At 49.0% G+C, this 19,483-nt stretch overlaps 1 protein-coding gene across 2 annotated transcripts in view; it reads left to right on the top strand.

Moving 5' to 3' along the window:
* ATAD2B (ATPase family AAA domain containing 2B) overlaps positions 1 to 19,483 on the top strand; it is a 346,160-nt gene that overhangs the window by 90,693 nt on the left and 235,984 nt on the right. For both annotated transcript variants that reach the window (XM_075341155.1, XM_075341154.1), the window contains exons 4-5: positions 6,270 to 6,417; positions 19,157 to 19,259. In XM_075341155.1, coding sequence (XP_075197270.1) covers positions 6,270 to 6,417; positions 19,157 to 19,259 — 251 coding nt within the window. The remainder of the gene's footprint in view (positions 1 to 6,269; positions 6,418 to 19,156; positions 19,260 to 19,483) is intronic.

The raw sequence follows: 19,483 nt of genomic DNA, 5'->3' as shown, positions 1-19,483 counted from the left end.
ATCCAAGGCTCCCTTCCTGGTGGTCCACCAGGACAAGGTAGTGCTGCGCCCCATTCAGGAGTTTCTCCCTAAGGTAGTATCCTCGTTTCATATTAATCAGGATATCTCCTTACCTTCTTTTTGTCCTCATCCGGTTCACCGGTATGAAAAGGATTTACATTTGTTAGATCTGGTGAGAGCACTCAGAATCTACATTTCCCGCACGGCGCCCCTGCGCCGCTCTGATGCACTCTTTGTCCTTGTCGCTGGCCAGCGCAAGGGGTCGCAGGCTTCCAAAGCCACCCTGGCTCGATGGATCAAAGAACCAATTCTTGAAGCCTACCGTTCTGCTGGGCTTCCGGTTCCATCAGGGCTGAAGGCCCATTCTACCAGAGCCGTGGGTGCATCCTGGGCATTACGACACCAGGCTACGGCTCAACAGGTCTGCCAGGCAGCTACCTGGTCGAGTCTGCACACTTTCACCAAACATTATCAGGTGCATACCTATGCTTCGGCGGACGCCAGCCTAGGTAGAAGAGTCCTGCAGGCGGCAGTTGCCTCCCCGTAGGGGAGGGCTGTCTTTGCAGCTCTAACATGAGGTATTTCTTTACCCACCCAGGGACAGCTTTTGGACGTCCCAATCGTCTGGGTCTCCCAATGGAGCGCCGAAGAAGAAGGGAATTTTGTTACTTACCGTAAATTCCTTTTCTTCTAGCTCCTATTGGGAGACCCAGCACCCGCCCTGTTGTCCTTCGGGATTTTTGGTGGTTTTTCGGGTACACATGTTGTTCATGTTGAATGGTTTTCAGTTCTCCGACGTTACTTCGGAGTGAATTTGTTTAAACCAGTTATTGGCTTTCCTCCTTCTTGCTTTTGCACTAAAACTGGTGAGCCAGTGATCCCACTGGGGGTGTATAGCCAGAAGGGGAGGGGCCTTACACTTTTTAGTGTAATTGCTTTGTGTGGCCTCCGGAGGCAGTGCTATACACCCAATCGTCTGGGTCTCCCAATAGGAGCTAGAAGAAAAGGAATTTACGGTAAGTAACAAAATTCCCTTCTTTTCAAGAGGCACCAACAAACCGTGGACCCCACAGGTTATCCAATGTCTTATGAGCACAGGGATACCCCACATATGGCCAAAAACCTCTGTTTGGATAAATGGGATGGGCTTGGCTTGGAAGGAGCACCATTTGAATTCTGGAAAAGTTGAAATAAATTGCGGGCACCATGTCACATTTGCAGGGCCCCTTGGGTACCTATACAGCAGAAAGCCCCCACAAGTGACCCCATTTTGGAAACTGGATTTTTTTCAGGAGTATAGTAAGCATTTTGAATCCACAGGTACTTCACAAAAATGTTGCTGTAGCAACAAATTTCTCACTTTTAGGCTAAGTGGCCATGATCCAGCGACACAGCGTCTAGTATACAGTGTCAGCCTTCCTGCAGAGATGTGAGTTTGTCCACGGGAGAACGCAGCTGCCCATGCCCACGATTTGGGTTCAGGCTGTTGTGGAGCTCTATGCTACCTGCAGAGAACACTCTTGTCTCCGCAGAATAAATTGACATGCTAAGGCTCGGGAAGCTGCACCGCACGTCAGTGTATGCTGCGGAGAAAAGAAGCACAGTGGGCACGGGATTTCTAAAAATCCTTCCACTGTGCTTCTACTGCACAACACAGCGTTATGGACGCAGGGAAAACACTCTGCGCCCAAAACGCTGCAAACCCTGATTGTGGGCGCACAGCCTAAAATGCTACAATGGATGAATGGATAGATGTCAAACAATTATAACGTCCCACCCCCTGCATATTCTAAGCTGGCGCCCTTTAGTGCCTTTCATGTGGCACTAATGGGTGCCTAGCCTTGTATTTAGCCCCCCCAAAAAATTAATTTAAAATAAACGACGTGGGGTCCCCCCTATTTTTGATAGCCAGCTAGGGTAAAGCAGACAGCTGTAGCCTGCAAACCACAGCTGACACTTCACCTTTGCTGGTGATCAATTTGGAGGGCTGCCCAGGCGTTTTTTTTTTTTAAAAAAAAAAAAAAAAAAAAGTGGGGTCCCCCCCAAATTGGATCACCAGCCAAGGTGAAGCGGACAGCTGGTGTCTGGTATTCTCAGGGTGGGAAGAACCATGGTAATTGGACTCTTCCCAGCCTAAAAATAGCAGGCTGCAGCCGCCCCAGAAGTGGCGCATCCATTAGATGCGCCAATCCTGGCGCTTCGCCCCAGCTCATCCCACGCCCTGGTGCGGTGGCAAACGGGGTAATATACGGGGTTGATACCAGCTGTAATGTCACCTGGCATCAAGCCCTGGGGTTAGTGATGTCACGGCATCTAAACAGATACTCGACATTACTAACCCAGTCAGTAATAGAAAAAAATAAAGACAAAAAAAAATTTATTTGAAAAAAACTCCCCAAAACATTCCTCTTTCACCAATTTATTGAAAATAAACAAATTCCGGTCGCTGTAATCCATTTTGGAGGTCCCACGCCGACTCTGGACCTTCTAGAATATGGGGGGCACGTTCAGGGAACGTATCCCCCATTTTCTGGAAGAGCAAGCTCTCCATGAGCAGTGTGGGTGCAGTAATCTGAGAATACTGCACTCACACTGCCCCGGTCCAACCTAGGACAGAGTGACCTGCAGTAACCTCATTCCAGAATATGAGGGGCACGCTCACAGAACGTACCCCCATTTTCTAGAACAGCAGGCTCTCCATGTGAGGAGTGTGGCTGCAGATTACTGCACTCACTCTCCCCTGGTCCACAGTACAGCAGCAGCGAGGTCAGCGTCCCTGCTTGCAATGATCCAGCTGACAGCCGCTGTGTGCACATGCGCCGCCAGTTTTCCAGAAGGAGGCGGCGTGATCGCGGGGACGGAGCAGATGCCAGGTAACGGGGAAGACCGGGGGCTGACGCGGGGTGATGGCGGGAGACCTAGCGGGACCTGGAGACAACTTTTCTGTCGCATGTGACGTGTCACATGCGGCAGAAAGAGCAGGATGAATGCGGCCGCGCGCTACTGTACGCATCGTGCCGCTATCTTGCATGCTCCGGAGGGGGGAAGGGGGGCGGCTCTGGAGAACCGGAGGGGCTCCGGGGGACCAGAGGGCTCCGGTGTCCCGGAGGAGGGGTCAGGGGGAGGAAATTTCCCTGTGATCTGAAATGTTTGATCATTTCAGATCGGAGGGAAATGAATGGAGAGCCGGCGGCGGCGTCAGTTTTCGGCGCGCGTCGGTGCCATTTTGGATGTGGGGTGGGGGTGGTGGGGGTTGATTTCTCCGGTACAGGGGATTTGGGGGCACCTAGGGGCTTATATTTCTTTCTCATTTGTCATGTTTGATCATGTCAGATGGGAAAGAAATCAGTATTATTTGCCTTTTTTTTTTGTGTATGTCGGTATACAGTGTATACCGGCGATCACATTATCGGGGTCCAAAAACAACACCCCGATTCATAATCTTGGGGGTCTCGGCTACCTCCGGTAGCTGAAACCCCCGAGATTTTCCGTCACTGGGGGGGCGCTACAAGCTTTTTCCGGCCTGACGTGTCAAGACGTCGGAACAGAATAAGTACCCTGCTTTTCCGACGTCTTGAGACGTTAGGCCGTCGCTATGGGGTTAAGAGGAGTTCTGGTCTTGAGCAGGGCTGGTTACAAAATGTCCTAAACACACAGGTAATCAATTGAGCACTGGCAAATAACAGGAGAAAACTACTCAGTTATGTAGCCCAATCTGAAAGGCCTGATTGCCAGTCCTCTACAGGTGTGTGGCTCTCATTCTACAAGTCAACTGCACCGCCAGCACTGACCACAAGAGGGAGCCCCAAACTGGAAAATATATTCACAAGAATGGACATTTACACACACACAGCTCTTCTACATGCGCATTTACACACACAGATCTGCTACATGAACATTTACACACACACAGCTCCGCTACATGCACATTTACACACACAGCTCTGCTGCATGCACTTTTAGGCCATGCGTCCACGGGAGAAAGTAACTGCGGATTTTGCTGCGGAAAACCCGCAGATTTTCTATATTTTCCAGATAAATCCGTGGGTTTACGCAAGTACAGACACTCCCCGTGTTATCCTATGGGATTTGGGGAGTGCTGTATCAATGCTGAGGTTTTTGTGGCTGCGGAAAATTCTGCGGATTTCCCGCAGCCTCATGTAACTGCATGTCAGTTATTCATGCGGAATTCCTGCCTTCCACTATGGAGATACAGGGCGTGAAATCCGCAGGAATTCCGCGTGAAATCCGCAGTTTTACCACAACAATTCCGCAGAAATACCGCAACAATGGATAGCTGCGGATTTTGGGGGGTTGCTGCATGAACCTGCGGAAATACCCGCAGAAACGTCCGCAGGTACGATCTCCCGTGGGCACATGGCCTTACACACACACACACACACACACACACACACACACACACACACACACACACACACACACACCTCTGCTACATGCACATTTACATACACAGCTCTGCTAAATATGCAGTTGCACGTACATACAAAGCTACACTCACATTTACACATGCACACTCACTATACGTTACCACTACTTACAGTTCCTGAAGGATTTCTTCAAATTTAACTTCAAGACCTTTCAGATCATGTAATCAGTCACATGATCTGAAAGGTCCTTGAATTACTTGTGTGGAAGGTCCTTCATCTTCTCGGTCCTGCAGCCTCCGCTCAGCTCCCGGTAGCTTCCTCTCTTGATCTGTACCAACCCCATAGATCAGTGCAGAGCCGGAGTAGAGAGACCGGCTCTCTGTGATCGGGGAGGATGTGGTGTCAGTGTTCTTCTCCATCACAAGACGCTACCTCCAGGCAAGAAGATGCACACGCTTTTTAGCATGATTTTCTTGTTAAAGACTGCATCTTATAGCTCCAAAAATATGATACGTCGTGGAGAGGGTCCGGCGTCATACAGGACAAATGAGTGGTCCGCTGCTGTTAACCCTTAAACGCCGCTGTCCGTCCCTGACTGAACCATATAAACAGCACAGTCTTGGCGAGGGATCCTCCCAGCGTCTGTCTTCCTGAAGGACAACCATGGCAGCCGAGGGCTTGTGACTGCTCTGTGGCTGGCAGGTTCGTTCTGTGAAGCCCAGATTTGCGCTTCATGTGAGGCCGCAATTATGACTGATTATTCTGCCATGTTGCAGTAATTCAGTATTTCGTAAAAGCGAGAAAAATCACAGGTTCACGTCCCTTTTTTATAGGAGGAAAATAAAATATTTAAAAAAAACAAACATAAAATTCTTATAAACCCCCCCCCCCCTCTTTTTTTTCCTCCGTTAAAAATAAAGAAATGTAAAAAACAAAATGTGGTCCCATTGTACGCAGAAATGTCCGATCTAGCAATTGTTGAAAATTGTTAAACCCAAACTATAAGCGTCATTAAGAAAAAAAAGCAATTAATATAAATCTAATATATAAAGTTGTGTGTGTGTGTGTATATGTGTATATGTATGTGTGTGTGTGTGTCCGCTAAAGGAATTCGTCACAAAATTTTGCATATGACTCAAGGAACGTCATAGACTATATTTTGATGGGAAAATTTAACCCTGCGCTTTACAGTTACTCTCCAAAAAACTGCCTTCATTAAAGGGAGTGGAGGTGGGAGCTACAGGTTATGAATAGCAGCTGTGAGTGGTTGCTATAGGAACAAAATAAATTGTTAGTTTAAGAAGCTTCTGTGTGAGGTAATAAGATGTCGGTGGGGAGACGGATAGAGAGACAGAGAGACATAGGCACAGACAGAGAAAGAGGCAGGGAAAGAGACAAATTCAAAGACAGACAGATGGACACAGACAGAGAAGGAAGCGGAGGCGGGGAAGGAGGGGGACGGAGAAGGAGGGAGGCGGGGACGGAGATAGACACTATCCCCAGCAACGCCCCGATACTACAGCTAGTCTAAAATAAAAATACAGCTTTCAACAAGAAGGTAAATTTTCCGCAGGTTTCGGTATCTGGAAATAGGGAATCTCTAAGTGTTGGGAGAAACTGCAACTCCCTGCCTGTTATAGTGGTCAGAGCATGCTAGGAGTTGTAGTTCTCCTACAGTAGCAGATGACACAACACTTTGATTTTCGGGACCTCGCAGAATAATTCACCTTCGGTTTAGATCGGACTTCTAAAAAGTAGATATGGAGGGTTTTCTGTAAGGCAACCATTTATTTCTTGCATCACAAGTAAGAAGTGGTTATATGCACAGAGCAGGCATGTTCTATGGTCTTACCAGGTTTGTTTTATGGTGTTTTCCTATAGCTCTTAAGAGCCGCCGCGTGGAGAAGGAGAGTAATGTTGACCATTCCTGCATTAATGGAAATCGAGAGGTCAGGAGAAGCTGCAGATCGAAGAGCAACCGATTCGAGACCCTGAACCAGAGTCTGCTGTTCGATCAGCTGGTGAACAGGTGAGCGGAGCGATGGCCGAACAGGTGAGCGGAGCAGTCACTGCTGAACTGCGGGCAGTCGCTGCCCTCTAGTGGCACACTTTTATTATGACACCCGCTGCTGTAATTACGGGGAATCTCCTCTAATTACTGCAATATACCGGAATATTATGGAGATTATCCCTAATTGCTCATTTGGCCACCGGCTGTGCATTCGCATGAATGGGGCTGTGTTTTGTCCCCCACAGTGGGGTCAGGAGAGAGTGTTATCTGATGATCTCCTACTAGTTGATTATAGTAAGTAAAAACCTTTGAGAAATGGGTGGTGTATATAGTGGTAAAAAGTATGAGTGATACACTGAAAGGGAACCTGTCAGGTACAATGTACACCCAGAACCAGGAGCACTTCTGGGTACATATTACTAATCAAAGGAAGGAGGGGGGAGGACCCAGCACCAATTCCAGTAAGATAAAATCCAAAAAACTAAGTCATATTAAAAGTTATAAAGGTACAAAAAGTTCCATGATAACGACAGATACTTGACGCGTTTCGGTCTCAAGAAATAAAAACAGTCCTAAGGCTTGTGATTAAGGATGGTGTTTTTATTTTGTCTGAAACGCGTCAAGTATCCATTTTTTGGCATTATCATGGAACTTTTTGTACCTTTTTTATAAATTTTAATATGACTTAATAAAATTTTTGGGATTTTATCTTACTGGAATCGGTGCTGGGTCCTCCCCCCTCCTTCCTTTTGGCTTTTGAGTCCGGACCTGCCTGTCCGGTGGACTGCAGGCACTCCACAAAGACCTGAAACGCATCTACTCAGGTGATCTGAAAGGTTTTTTTTCTCTTTCTAATGTACATTACTAATCCCTGCCCAACTGTCCCTGTATCTAATGGGATTTTTAGAAAAAATATTTCTTCAGCGCTCTATTGGGAGACCCAGACGATTGGGGTATAGCTACTGCCCTCTGGAGGCCACACAAAGCACTACATTAAAAGTGCAAGGCCCCTCCCCCTCTGGCTATACCCCCCCCGTGGCATCACGGGTTCTCCAGTTTTAGCTTTGTGTGCGAAGGAGGTCAGACATTCCATGCATAGCTCCACAGATTTTAGTCAGCAGTAGCTGCTGACTATTTCGGATGGAAGAAAAGAGGACACATATAGTGTCCCCAGCATGCTCCCTTCTCACCCCTGGATGGTGTTGTAAGGTTGAGGTACCTATTGCTGGTACAGGGCTGGAGCCTGACATGCTGTTTTCCTTCCACATCCCCTGGTAGGGCTCTGTGGAAGTGGGATCCTGCCGGCCTCTCAGCTCTGACGCCGGGCTCCATCCACAGACCCATTAGAACCTGATGGATTCGGAGCAGGAGTACGATCAGGGACAGGCCCTGCATCATACAGGTACTCTGTGTCCCCGGCAGGCACAGACACACTCCGGGCTGGCTGGGTGTTGTAGTGCGCCGGGGACCGCAACGTTGGAGTTAGTGTCCCTACAGATTACTGGGGGATTGTTTGTGTATGGGAACGCAGCGCCGACCCCCTCTGGACCGGGCGGCGCTGCTGTGACTTGTGGTGCGCCGGGGATCCGCCGTCCGCGCTTTTACGGCGGCGGCGGTTATAAATTGAGTCCCCGGCTTTTTGGGCCTAGGACGCCGGCAGCTCCGATTCGTTCCCGCCCCCACCCTGTCATTCAGGGTAGGGGAGAGACGCTGTTCGCTAGCAGCGACGAGGGCTGGAGCCTGATTTACATGCTCCAGCCCTCACACTAGGCACAGAGGGAAGCAGGCTTCCCGCTCTTAGCCAGGAACGCCCAGGGCCCGCCCCCCTTCTCTCTCAGGACGCCGGCAGCCATTACATGCAGTCTGGCTGGAGGAAGGACGCAAGGCTCTGGGAGACCTGGACTAGGGGCTATCTGGCGACCACACACCCGCTTTTTAAGCGGGCGGTAAGCGTTTTTTCTGTGCTGGTCCCTCTAGTGCCCCACGGTGTATCGGTGTACTGTGTAGGATATAGAGATATTGTATTTCTTGCACTGTGAGGTCGCTTCTGGCTGCATCTCCCAGACCACTCTGTGGAAGCAACAACATGCCATCCTCAAAACGCAAGGCTGCCAAGGCTAGGGCTGTGTATACTGCGGGTGCTGCATGTGGGGCTAATCTACCAGCAGGCTCCGATGACCCCCATTGTGTGCAATGCTCCGACCCGGTGCTGCTTCGCCAGCCGGAGTCAGGAGGGAGAGTGACCCAGGCTGAGACGCCTGTAAGTCCTGCCCCGGTGACAGGGACAGACTTTGCAGTTTTTGCTGATAATATGTCTGTCTCTATGGCAAAAATCCTTGAAACCTTGCAATCTATGCATGGGGCTCAGTCTTTGGGCACGGCGAGGCCTCTGTCCTCAGGTCCCCCTCACTTGGAATTAATCCAGCCCACAGGGGGGTCCCCGGCTTCACAGGCCGAGGATTATGACTCAGATGATAGCCCCAGCCACCCTAAGCGAGCTCGCTGGGAAAGACCCTCGACGTCATCACACTGCTCAGGGTCTCAGCGCAATCAGTCTCCCTGTGATGTGTCTGATGAGAGTGATCAGGAATCCATTCCTGGAACCCCTCTCAACCTGGATTCCCCTGATGGGGATGCCATGGTAAACGACCTTATCTCAGCCATCAATAGGCTGTTGGATATTTCTCCCCCAGCCCCTTCAGCAGAAGAGGCGGCTGCGGAGCAGGAGAAGTTTCGTTTCCTTTATCCCAAGCGTAAATTGAGTGCTTTGTTGGATCACGCTGACTTCAGAGAATCAATCCAGAAGCACGACGCTCACCCAGAAAGGCGTTTCTCTAAACGATCTAAAGATACGCGTTTCCCTTTCCCTCCTGAGGTGGTCAAGCGCTGGACACAGTGTCCAAAGGTAGACCCCCCGATTTCCAAACTCGCAGCTAGGTCCATAGTTGCAGTGGAGGATGGCGCTTCACTTAAAGATGCCAATGACAGACAGATGGACCTTTGGTTAAAATCTGTCTATGAAGCTATCGGCGCGTCGTTTGCTCCGGCATTCGCAGCCGTATGGGCACTCCAGGCTATTTCAGCTGGCTTAGCAAAAGTGGATGCTATCATACATCCAGCAGTGCCGCAAGTGGCGCACCTTACCACGCAGATGTCGGCGTTTGCGTCTTACGCTATCAATGCGGTCCTAGAATCTACCAGTCGCACCTCAATGGCGTCCGCCAATTCGGTAGTTTTGCGCAGAGCCTTGTGGTTAAAGGACTGGAAAGCAGATGCTGGTTCCAAAAAATGTTTAACCAGTTTGCCTTTATCTAGAGATAGACTGTTTGGCGAGCCATTGGCTGATATCATTAAGCAGTCTAAGGGTAAAGACTCCTCTTTACCACAACCCAGAACAACCAAACCTCAGCAGAAAAAGTGGCAGCAGAGGTTTCAGTCCTTTCGAGGTTCGGGCAAGACACCATTTACCTCGTCCAAAGGGACTCAGAGGACGCAAAGAAACTCAGATTCGTGGCGGGCTCACACGCGCCCCAAGAAAGCAAATGGAGGTACCGCTTCCAAAGCGGCTACCTCATGACTTCCAGCCCCCTCCCTCCGCATCGCCGGTCGGGGGCAGGCTCTCCCGCTTTTCCGGCATTTGGATGTCACAGGTCAAAGACCGGTGGGTGACGGACATTTTGTCTCGCGGGTACAGAATCGAGTTCAATTCTCGTCCTCCAGCTCGGTTCTTCAGAACCTCCCCACATCCAGACCGAGCAGATGCTCTGCTGCAGGCGGTGGGCTCCTTAAGAGCGGAAGGAGTGGTGATCCCAGTCCCTCCTCAGGAACAAGGGCAAGGGTTTTACTCCAATCTCTTTGTGGTTCCAAAAAAGGACGGCTCGTTCCGTCCTGTTCTGGACCTAAAACGGCTCAACAAACATGTGCACGCCAGGAAGTTCCGGATGGAAACCCTGCGTTCTGTCATTGCCTCAATGTCCAGAGGAGACTTCCTTGCCTCAATAGACATCAAAGATGCTTATCTCCACGTGCCAATTGCTACAGAACATCAACGTTTTCTACGTTTTGTGATAGGAGACGACCATTTTCAGTTCGTAGCTCTGCCATTTGGTCTGGCAACAGCCCCACGGGTCTTCACCAAGGTCATGGCGGCGGTGGTAGCAGTCTTGCACTCTCAGGGACACTCGGTGATCCCTTACCTAGACGATTTATTGGTCAAAGCTCCCTCTCAAGAGGCATGTCAGCACAGCCTGAATGCTACGCTGGAGACCCTACAGTCTTTCGGATGGATCATCAACTTTCCAAAGTCGATCCTATCACCGACTCAATCACTAACGTATCTTGGCATGGAGTTTCATACTCTAGCAGCGATAGTGAAGCTTCCGCTGAACAAGCAGCGGTCACTACAGACAGGGGTGCAATCTCTTCTGCAGGGCCAGTTGCATCCCTTGCGGCGCCTCATGCATTTCCTAGGGAAGATGGTGGCGGCCATGGAAGCAGTTCCCTTTGCGCAGTTTCATCTGCGCCCACTTCAATGGGACATTCTCCGCCAATGGGACGGGAAGTCAACGTCCCTGGACAGGAAAGTCTCGCTTTCCCAGACGGCCAAGGACTCCCTACAATGGTGGCTCCTTCCCACCTCATTGTCTCAGGGAAGATCCTTCCTGCCCCCATCCTGGGCAGTAGTCACGACAGATGCGAGTCTGTCAGGGTGGGGAGCAGTATTTCTCCACCACAGGGCTCAGGGGACGTGGACTCCGCAGGAGTCCACCCTTCAGATCAATGTTCTGGAGATCAGAGCAGTGTATCTTGCTCTACTGGCCTTCCAACAGTGGCTGGAAGGAAAGCAGATCCGAATCCAATCGGACAACTCCACAGCGGTGGCATACATCAACCACCAAGGAGGGACGCGCAGTCGGCAAGCCTTCCAAGAAGTCCGGCGCATTCTAATGTGGGTGGAGGACAGAGCATCCACCATATCCGCGGTTCACATCCCAGGCGTAGAAAACTGGGAAGCAGACTTCCTCAGTCGCCAGGGCATGGACGCAGGGGAATGGTCCCTTCACCCGGACGTGTTTCAGGAAATCTGTCGCCGCTGGGGAGTGCCGGACGTCGACCTAATGGCATCCCGGCACAACAACAAGGTCCCGGCATTCATGGCGAGGTCGCGCGATCAAAGAGCTCTGGCGGCAGACGCCTTGGTTCAAGATTGGTCGCAGTTTCAGCTCCCATACGTGTTTCCGCCTCTGGCGCTCTTGCCCAGAGTGCTACGCAAGATCAGATCCGAGTGCAGCCGCATCATACTCGTCGCTCCAGACTGGCCGAGGAGGTCGTGGTATCCGGATCTGTGGCATCTCACGATCGGTCGACCGTGGTCACTGCCAGACCGACCAGACTTACTGTCCCAAGGGCCGTTTTTCCATCAGAATTCTGCGGCCCTGAACCTGACTGTGTGGCCATTGAGTCCTGGATCCTAGCATCTGCAGGATTATCTCAAGGAGTCGTTGCCACAATGAGACAAGCTAGAAAGTCGAATTCGGCTAAGATCTACCACAGAACGTGGAAGATTTTCTTAGCCTGGTGCTCTGCTCAGGGAGTGTCTCCCTGGCCATTTGCATTGCCCAAGTTTCTTTCCTTCCTGCAATCGGGGTTAGAAAAGGGCTTGTCGCTCAGCTCCCTTAAAGGGCAAGTTTCGGCACTATCCGTGTTTTTTCAGAAGCGTCTAGCACGTCTTTCTAAGGTGCGCACGTTCCTGCAGGGGGTCTGTCATATTGTGCCCCCGTACAAGCGGCCGTTAGATCCATGGGATCTGAACAGGGTACTAGTTGCTCTCCAGAAGCCGCCCTTCGAGCCTCTGAAGGAAGTTTCCTTTTCTCGGCTGTCACAGAAAGTGGCGTTTCTTGTTGCGATCACATCGCTTCGGCGAGTGTCTGAGCTGGCAGCTCTGTCATCCAAGGCTCCCTTCCTGGTGTTCCACCAGGACAAGGTAGTGCTGCGCCCTATTCCGGAGTTTCTCCCTAAGGTCGTATCCTCTTTTCATCTTAATCAGGATATATCCTTGCCTTCGTTTTGTCCTCATCCGGTTCACCGGTATGAAAAGGACTTACGTTTGCTAGATCTGGTGAGAGCACTCAGAATCTACATTTCCCGCACGGCGCCCATGCGCCGTGCCGATGCGCTTTTTGTCCTTGTCGCTGGTCCGCGCAAGGGGTTGCAGGCTTCTAAAGCCACCCTGGCTCGATGGATCAAAGAACCAATTCTAGAGGCCTACCGTTCTGCGGGGCTTCCGGTTCCTTCAGGGCTAAAAGCCCACTCAACCAGAGCCGTGGGTGCGTCCTGGGCATTACGTCACCAGGCTTCGGCTCAACAGGTGTGCCAGGCAGCTACCTGGTCCAGTCTGCACACTTTCACCAAGCATTATCAGGTGCATACCTATGCTTCGGCGGATGCCAGCTTAGGTAGAAGAGTCCTGCAGGCGGCAGTGACACCCCCGTAGGGGAGGGCTGTTTTGCAGCTCTAACATGAGGTTTTTCTTTACCCACCCAGGGACAGCTTTTGGACGTCCCAATCGTCTGGGTCTCCCAATAGAGCGCTGAAGAAGAAGGGAATTTTGTTACTTACCGTAAATTCCTTTTCTTCTAGCTCTTATTGGGAGACCCAGCACCCGCCCTGTTGTCCTTCGGGATGTTTTTTTGTTGTTTGCGGGTACACATGTTGTTCATGTTGAACGGTTTTTCAGTTCTCCGATGTTATTCGGAGTTAATTTGTTTAAACCAGTTATTGGCTTCCTCCTTCTTGCTTTGGCACTAAAACTGGAGAACCCGTGATGCCACGGGGGGGGTATAGCCAGAGGGGGAGGGGCCTTGCACTTTTAATGTAGTGCTTTGTGTGGCCTCCAGAGGGCAGTAGCTATACCCCAATCGTCTGGGTCTCCCAATAAGAGCTAGAAGAAAAGGAATTTACGGTAAGTAACAAAATTCCCTTCTTCTAAAGATCTTTTTTCTTATGCTAATGAGCGCGGGGACTAGTCCCAAGGGCTTTATATCCCTCGACTAGTCGGCCCACATAGCATGCCCACAGGGGCGTACTAACATGCTATTCAATGCATCATCACGAGCGGTGCACCTGTGTTTGCTGTGACCGTGCTTCTGAATGCAGGCACTTCCGGTCGTGCGCAGTATGAAGCCGGGTGTATGCGTCCCGGCTTCAGAGAGGTTTAGTGCGCATGACCGGAAGTGCCAGGCATTCGGAAGCGCCATCACAGCGTACACAGGTACGTGTGCCACGCCTGGTGATGCTGAATTGAATAGCATATTAGTGCGCCCCTGTGGGTGTAGAATGCCCCTGTGGGCGTGCTAACATGGTAAGAGGGCGGACTAGTCAGGGGAAGTAACGCCTTTAGGACTAGTCCCTGCGCTCATTAGCATATGATATAAGATCTTTAAAAATACTTTTTCTAAAGATCCCTTTATCTATACTAGTGTATACAGGGACGGTTAGGCAGGGATTAGCAATATGCATCCAGTACTGCTTATGGTGCTGGGTACATATTGCACCTGACACGTTCCCTTTTACTGGGGTTCTCCGCTGTAGCCCGTCCTTGTCACATGTCAGGACAGATTACCACCTGGAGAGAAACAACTGAAGACGCGTCTCAGAGGAGAAGCGTAATTAACAAACATGGCTGATTTGCCCCCCCAGCCGTGGAGTAAGGTTCTGGTAAGAAATAAAGGAATAAAACGTGTCCTCGGCTAAATGCGCAGAATGGGCTGTTGTTTTTACCATCCTCCGTTCTCTTCCGTGCTCATTTGCAAACCCGTTCTCAGGCAGCCTGACCGGCTCACAGCAGAGCGTGAAGACTGACAGAGCAGGGCTGAGGATGGAGAAATAAGGCTGCTTTCACATCAGCGTTTTGTTTTTGTTTTTTTTTTTTTTTTGTTTTTTTTTTTTAACTGCGGCAAAAATTGATTTTTTTTTTGCCGCAAAACCGGATCCTTTACCAATGTGTTGTCTTTTCAATGCATTTGCAATGGAATCGCAGCAAGATACAGTCACTTGCGGTTGCGTGAGACATACACTGGATACGGTGTTTTGCGGTATTTTATCTTTTTTCAAAAACGCTACTTGTTTCGGACAAAATACCGCATCTCACTGGATCCGTGGTATTGCGACTGTACCTGCAATGCAGCTAAATGAGCGCCGGATCCTGCTGTACCGGACGTCACCGCATTCTGATAGGCAGGCTCCTGTTGTCTGTACTGAGCATGCCCGGATAGTAGTTCCTCCCCCATGCTTTCTGATATAGTAGAGCTGCATCAGTGTCAGAAGACCAGAATCATGCGGGGGTGAGAGGGAGTAATAAAGATTGAGTCACTAAGTGTGTCTGTGTATTTATTTCTAATAAAGTATTTTTTCTGTTTGTTTTTTTTTTTTCTTTCTTAACAGTTTATTGGAGACTCTTAAACGGCCGGGTCAAACTTGGCCTGACATTAAGAATTTGGGGCGTTATACCAGCTGGTAGTAACCCCTTATTACCCAGCGTGCCACACTGCACAAGGGCAGCTGGAAGAGTTGGACACAGCGCCAGAAGATGGCACTTCTAAAAAAGCGCCATTTTCCGGGATGGCTGCAGTCTGCAATTCGCTGTGGGGGGGGGGGCAGAAGGCTTGGGCCACCCTGCGCTGCAGATTACAATCCCCAGGTGCCTAGTTGTACCTGGCTGGACACAATAATTGGGCAAAGGCCACTTCGGTTTTTTGTTTTTTTTTTTTGTTTTGTTTCTTGTAATTATTTCATGGAATGATTAAAAAGGGGCTTTCCTATATTTTTGGTTCCCAGCCGGGTACAAATAGGCAGCTGGGGGTTGGGGACAGCCCGTACTTGGCTATCATACAAAAATATGGCGTTTGGGTTTGTTTTGTTTTTTTTTTTGTTTTTTTTTTTATGAATTAAAAGAAAAAAATTGGCATGGGCTTCGCTCATCGATCATTTTGCTGCTCACTCATCCCTACTCCTAACCACACAGCCAGCAGAACAAGTAATCAGATCAGCTGACTCCAGTGCCGTCCGATTACTTGTTCTGTGTCCCGCTGCATCCATCAGTGTGTGTGGGCTGTGAGGTCAGGAGTTCAGCTGACTCCAGTGCCGGCCGATAAATAGTGTCCCGCTGCATCCATTGCAGCAGCCATAAAAAGTAGAAGTATCCAGTAAAATAACGCTCGGTGACTTGTGGTTGCATGCAGTGCACTTGGCATGCACAGGATCCGGTCAAATGCGCTTTGCGGTATTTTACCTACAGACATTATCCGCTGATGTGAAACCAGCCTAAAGCCCGATCTGCCCACTTAGCTGAAGACGAGTTGTTTTAATTGTTCCTCTTGAAGCCCTGACTCCATGAGTCCATGGCGGAGTGAGCAGATCGGGTCTCTGACACGTGACGAGGATGGGCTGCCGCTCGCACTATGTGCAGCCACTTTTTTTTATTAGATTCTTGGAGAAACCTTTTGCGGGATTCAGTACCGGCTGGCAATGTTTACTGGTTCCTGGCCATATAATTGCCTTTACACATACCAACCCGGCTTCAGATGAGCACTGCATGACCTGTAAGGTCCGTATAAAATGTGTACAAGATAACACTGTAATGGAATCATCAGTGTTTGGATAAGTGTACGGTACGGTCCATGTGTCAGTTTTTATCACATGCTGCATGGATAAAAACAAAAGAATTAAATGACAAAGCTTCTCCTATACTTTGCAATGGTAAGCACATACAGAGATGGCATCCATATGCTGCACATGTTTTTCAAAGCCCGTGTCATCCATGCTGCTACCGGTAAAAAATGGCCACGTGAGCCGCCCCGTAGGTTATAATGGCTATATGTGGTATGCATGGGAAAAAATGGATGCCACACATGTTGGAAACATGAGTGTTCATTGCTCATCTGCTGCCATTGTTCTCAGCAGCAAAGGACTATGGGCTGCCGAGAATGGGGGGTCTCTTGTGCAAACCCATTGTGCAACACTCAGGAGCCGGCTCACCCTGCGCCATTATGCTGAAATGTGTTCCTGAGCTCACTTGTAGTTAATGCACCCTACAACCAGATGTTTGTGCTTCTTCTGGTGCCCAAACCCCCCCCCCCCCAAACCAGTGCTTTTTTCATTAGCGTTAGCGCGGTATATCCGGTTTTTTCCCCCTCTTGGTTAGTACAATCACTCTGTGCACATCTATGATATTGGCAGCACATCACCTGTGTACGCCGGTCAATGTGTTGCATCTGCGAGAACAATTATTTTAACCCCTTCACGACCAATGACTGATCTATCCGTCATGGAGCGTGTGAGGTTAAGCTCCGCCCCCTGCCGTGGGCAGGTCGCGGCGATCCGCACACATATCAGCTGTTTTCAACAGCTGATGTGTGCCTGCATGTTGCGAGTGGAATCGCTTCCACTCGCAACATTTAACCCCTTACATCTCGCTGCCACAGTGTGGCTGCGAGATGTATATGCGCGCGGCCATTACTTTTACTTGCTGCCGCCCCCCACCGGAAGTCACGTGCGTGATCACGTGACTTTCGGTGGTTGCCATGGTAGCACAGGGTCATGTGGTGATGCCTGTAGCTATCATGAGTCACATTCGGTTTCACTCGGCCCGGAGCTGAATGAATCAGAAAGTGATCATATCTGCTGTTTACAGCTGTATGGCTGTGATCAGCAGATAGGGCAGAGCGATCGGATTGTTGATATAGGTGGGGGCTAGTAAAATTAAAAAAAAAAAATAAAGTTTAAAAAAAAAAACAAAACCTAAAAGTTCAATTCACCCGCCTTTCGCCCCATTGAAAATTAAGGGGTTAAAAAAATAAACGAGGCCCCCATAGACTTGGATTGGGCTGTGCTCTCCAGAGAGCTCCATGAAACACTGAAGCAGCCGGTAGGTCTTGCCGGAGCCCAACCGGAGTAGTGTCAATAGAAGAAGACTATGTGGGAAGGCAAGTATAAGACAGGGGGCAGAGGACTTACATTTAAAGCACCAATCCAGCAAAACAAAACACTGAATTGGTGCCTTAACATCCAGTGGAACCTTGGTTTACGAGAGCAATCAGTTCTGCGACTGTGCTTGTAAACCAAGTTACTCGTGTAGCAAAGCAAAATTTCCCATAGGAAATAATGGAAGCTCAGACAATTCCTTCCACAACTTGTGCAATGTCCTATTCTGGTCCCCTATTGTGCTATTACACACACACACACACACACACACACACACACACACACACACACACACACACTATGCTCACCTTACCTTCCATTCCCTTGGTGGCCTTTGGGTTCTTGTAGTCCGCCGGTACAGGATGTGAATCCGGTAACCATCGTGACCGATGCCGGAGCTTCCGCTGTCAGCGCTTCAGCAGCAGACGTCAAAGACATGAGCCGCTTGCCTCTGATTGGTCAGCGTGCTGCCTTTTGAGAAGCGCTTACAGGAGAAGATCCTCCATCGTCGCAATGGTTACCCGATACACATCCTGTACCTGCGGACTACAAAAAGCATGAGGCTGGCAAGGGAACGGAAGATAAGGTGAGCATTGTGTGTGTGTGTTTGTGTGTACTGCAAGAGCGGGTCAGAGCGCGGTAAAAGTACGGAACCGGAAGTGTGTGCGGTGAGTATTTGCTATTACACCAAAGCTTGCTCGGAAACTGAGTTACAAATGTACAGCAAGCTTTGCTCGTATAGCGAAATACTCGCACACCAAGTTACTCGTAAACCGAGGTTCCACTATATAGGTTAAACCCCGTACAGAAAAAAAATTAGAACGCCAGAATTGCAGTCTTCTCGGTCCCCGAAGAAGAGAAAAATTCTTAGCAATGGTGTAGGTGATAATATCCGACATGGTGAGGGTCTGACCCACACCGATCCCGAGAGCGGGGCTCTGAAGTAGCCTATTGGAAAGAAGCATTGGCCGTACGTGGCAGGGGCATTTGTGGCCTCTTCACCCTCAACCATTGAAGCTGATGTAAAGCAGGGCTGTGGAGTCGGTAAGCCAAACCTTCGACTCCGACTCCGACTCCGACTCCTCAAATTCTCTTGCACCGACTCCGACTCCGACTCCGACTCCGACTCCTACATATATTGCTTATAGTTAGGTGAAAAATTTATTGTAGTACATGAATATGTGTATGTGAACATCAGACATTTAATAATTTTTATGATACAATAATCAAGATATTTGGATAGAACATAAAATATATTTATTGGAATACAACTTTAGAACACAAAAAACTGTAATAAATTGTAAATATGTAATACACTATGTAATATACAGTAGATTACATATATATCTTGTGTGTGTATATACACTGTATATATATATATATATATATATATATATATATATTTTACATATTTACAATTTATTAGTTTTTTGTGTTCTAAAGTTGTATTCCAATAAATATTTTATGTTCTATCCAAATATCTTGATTATTGTATCATAAAAACAATTAAATGTCTGATGTTCACATTGTACTACAATAAATTTTTCACTTAAATATAAGCATTATACTAAATGTTATTATTTAGTAAAATATTCAGCACATTCTGCATTGCACTCCTGTCCCCAATTTATTATATATTTTAGGAGTCGGAGTCGGTGCATTTTATACCGACTCCGACTCCGACTCCACCAAAATGAGCTCCGACTCCGACTCCGACTCCACGACTCCGACTCCGACTCCACAGCCCTGATGTAAAGTGTATTGTGCTTTTTTGTAGCACCGCCGAGGCCGTACTCCAGGAGATGGACAACATCAACATCCGCAGGGGCAGTAAATCCCGGGAGGTGGAGCGGCTGCGCATGTGGACAGACACTGAACTGGTGAGTCTACCACATAACGGAGCTTCGTGTTTACACCGCTTTTCGTTTAACGATATTTGGATGCATTTATGTTTCGGCTATAAATAATTTTGTGTTTCGTTAAAAATGTTGCTCGGTTTTCCTCCTATAGACTTCTGTGTTTCATTGTCATTTACTAACTGCAAAATGAGGTAACTGAGAACCCATCGGTGAGCTTGTTCTGACTGCCAAATTGGGGGGAGGGG

This window comes from Anomaloglossus baeobatrachus, chromosome 3, assembly GCF_048569485.1.
Source record: "Anomaloglossus baeobatrachus isolate aAnoBae1 chromosome 3, aAnoBae1.hap1, whole genome shotgun sequence".
Classification (NCBI taxonomy): domain Eukaryota; kingdom Metazoa; phylum Chordata; class Amphibia; order Anura; family Aromobatidae; genus Anomaloglossus; species Anomaloglossus baeobatrachus.
Note: the sequence above shows the minus strand (reverse complement) of the source record. Positions and strands in the feature narration are given on the sequence as shown.